Genomic DNA, 1,665 nt, shown 5'->3' with positions numbered 1-1,665 from the left:
TAGTCCAGTTCAAAAAGTTTTTTAATGTGCTTTGGAAGCTTGATTTTAAGCTGCACCCACAGTACCAATAAGACACACTTCTCTTGCATGTACATATTGCAAGTATTATGGGTTGTATTGGTTCGATTTCCTGGTGAAGTTGAAAGGAAGAAAAAATAGTCATATAGGGACAAGTGGAACACATTCTCTGTGGCACTCACTGTCTGCCGAACCACTACTGAATTGCCAATGTCCACCATGATATCTGAACAACATAAGGAGGACGCAAATAGGACATGTGTTTGCTTGCAAGTGGAACTCCACTCCAGTGTTGATAACTGATATAATGAACAATGTAACAACATTTTAGCACATTTTTATGGTGCTTTAAATCAGAAAGGATCACAGTGTGGTAGGATTCCTTCAGAACGCTTTCTAATTAACTTTAGTTAATCCCATCGATATAATGTATTCCACATCTTGGCTAAGAACTGCAAGGCTTAAATCATATATAAAGCTAGGTTGTACAGGTTGCCAACCTTGTTTACAGTTTTTCATGTTCTCAGTTTCTTATTTTTACTTATTAATCATTTACATTCTTGGTTGCTTTAATGTTTTTTACATTTATACAGCTTGAAAGATGAGCATATTGTTCAGTGTGGTCAGTATGATGGTTTGGTGGAATTGGCTACAATCTGTGCCCTTTGCAACGATTCATCTTTGGATTTCAATGAGGTTGGTATGCGATTGTATTAAAAGCTGCAAGCATATTTTAGGCCCCATTCACATAGGAATCAGCCGGCACGTACAGCTCTGTGCTGCGTGCACGGCCGTATCGCTCAGCTCCCGGGAAGGACAGGTGCTGCCTGTGATTAGTACAGAGCCCCCGTCCTTCTCTATGGGAGTACGCAGCCTTACGCTCACCTCAAGTGCGGGTGCAGGTTTCCTGGCTCGGACGCCAGGTGAGCGTACGGCTGCATAGTCCTATAGAGAAGGATGGGGGCTGCGTACTAATCACACGCAGCACCCGTCCTTCCCGGCAGTTGCCCGATACGGCTGTGCACGGAACTGTATGTGCCGGCCGTTTCCCGTGTAAATGGGGCCTTAAGAGGCAGAAATTGTTTATCAAAACATTGTTGTTACGGCCCCAACTCTAATCTAACTCTATTATTGTTTCTTGGCAGTACTGCAATATATATTGTTTGGATTAAAGATTTTAGTAATCACTAACTGATGATTTTGAATAATATAAGCACTTGTGTCTGTCATTTGCCAAACTGTTTTAGCAGCAAATTAAACATATTAATCGCCCCAGCAGAAAACAAATTCAGGAGCATTTTTTGGGCAATATTAGTTAACCCCTTCGTGACGGGAGAAGTACACTGTACGTCCAGCCACAAAGGGACCAAATGACTTGTCACGTACACTGTACGTGACGAGTTGTTTGCTGCTTTAGAGGGCTGTTAACGCTGAGAATCAGCTTTTAACATTCATTAATGGATGCCCTTACTACAGAGGCATTCATTAATGAAAGGGTTAACCTTTTTCAGACACCCGATACCTTAATATCGGGTGTCTGAGACAAAGCAGAGGGACACACATGACGGCTTTGGCCGGCATTCTGACAGCTCGTATAGATCGAGAGAGATATCTCTCTCAAGCTATACTGGCTTTTTTTTTTTTTTT

At 42.0% G+C, this 1,665-nt stretch overlaps 1 protein-coding gene across 1 annotated transcript in view; it reads left to right on the top strand.

The window, feature by feature from the left end:
- The window catches only part of ATP2A3 (ATPase sarcoplasmic/endoplasmic reticulum Ca2+ transporting 3), a 175,316-nt gene that overhangs the window by 137,500 nt on the left and 36,151 nt on the right, over positions 1–1,665 (top strand). The window contains exon 10 of the mRNA XM_018553372.1: positions 612–714. Coding sequence (XP_018408874.1) covers positions 612–714 — 103 coding nt within the window. The remainder of the gene's footprint in view (positions 1–611; positions 715–1,665) is intronic.

This window comes from Nanorana parkeri, unplaced genomic scaffold (assembly GCF_000935625.1).
Source record: "Nanorana parkeri isolate BGI_ZX_2015 unplaced genomic scaffold, ASM93562v1 scaffold118, whole genome shotgun sequence".
Lineage (NCBI taxonomy): Eukaryota > Metazoa > Chordata > Amphibia > Anura > Dicroglossidae > Nanorana > Nanorana parkeri.
The sequence above is the reverse complement of the archived record's forward strand: the minus strand, read 5'-3'. Positions and strand labels throughout refer to the sequence as shown.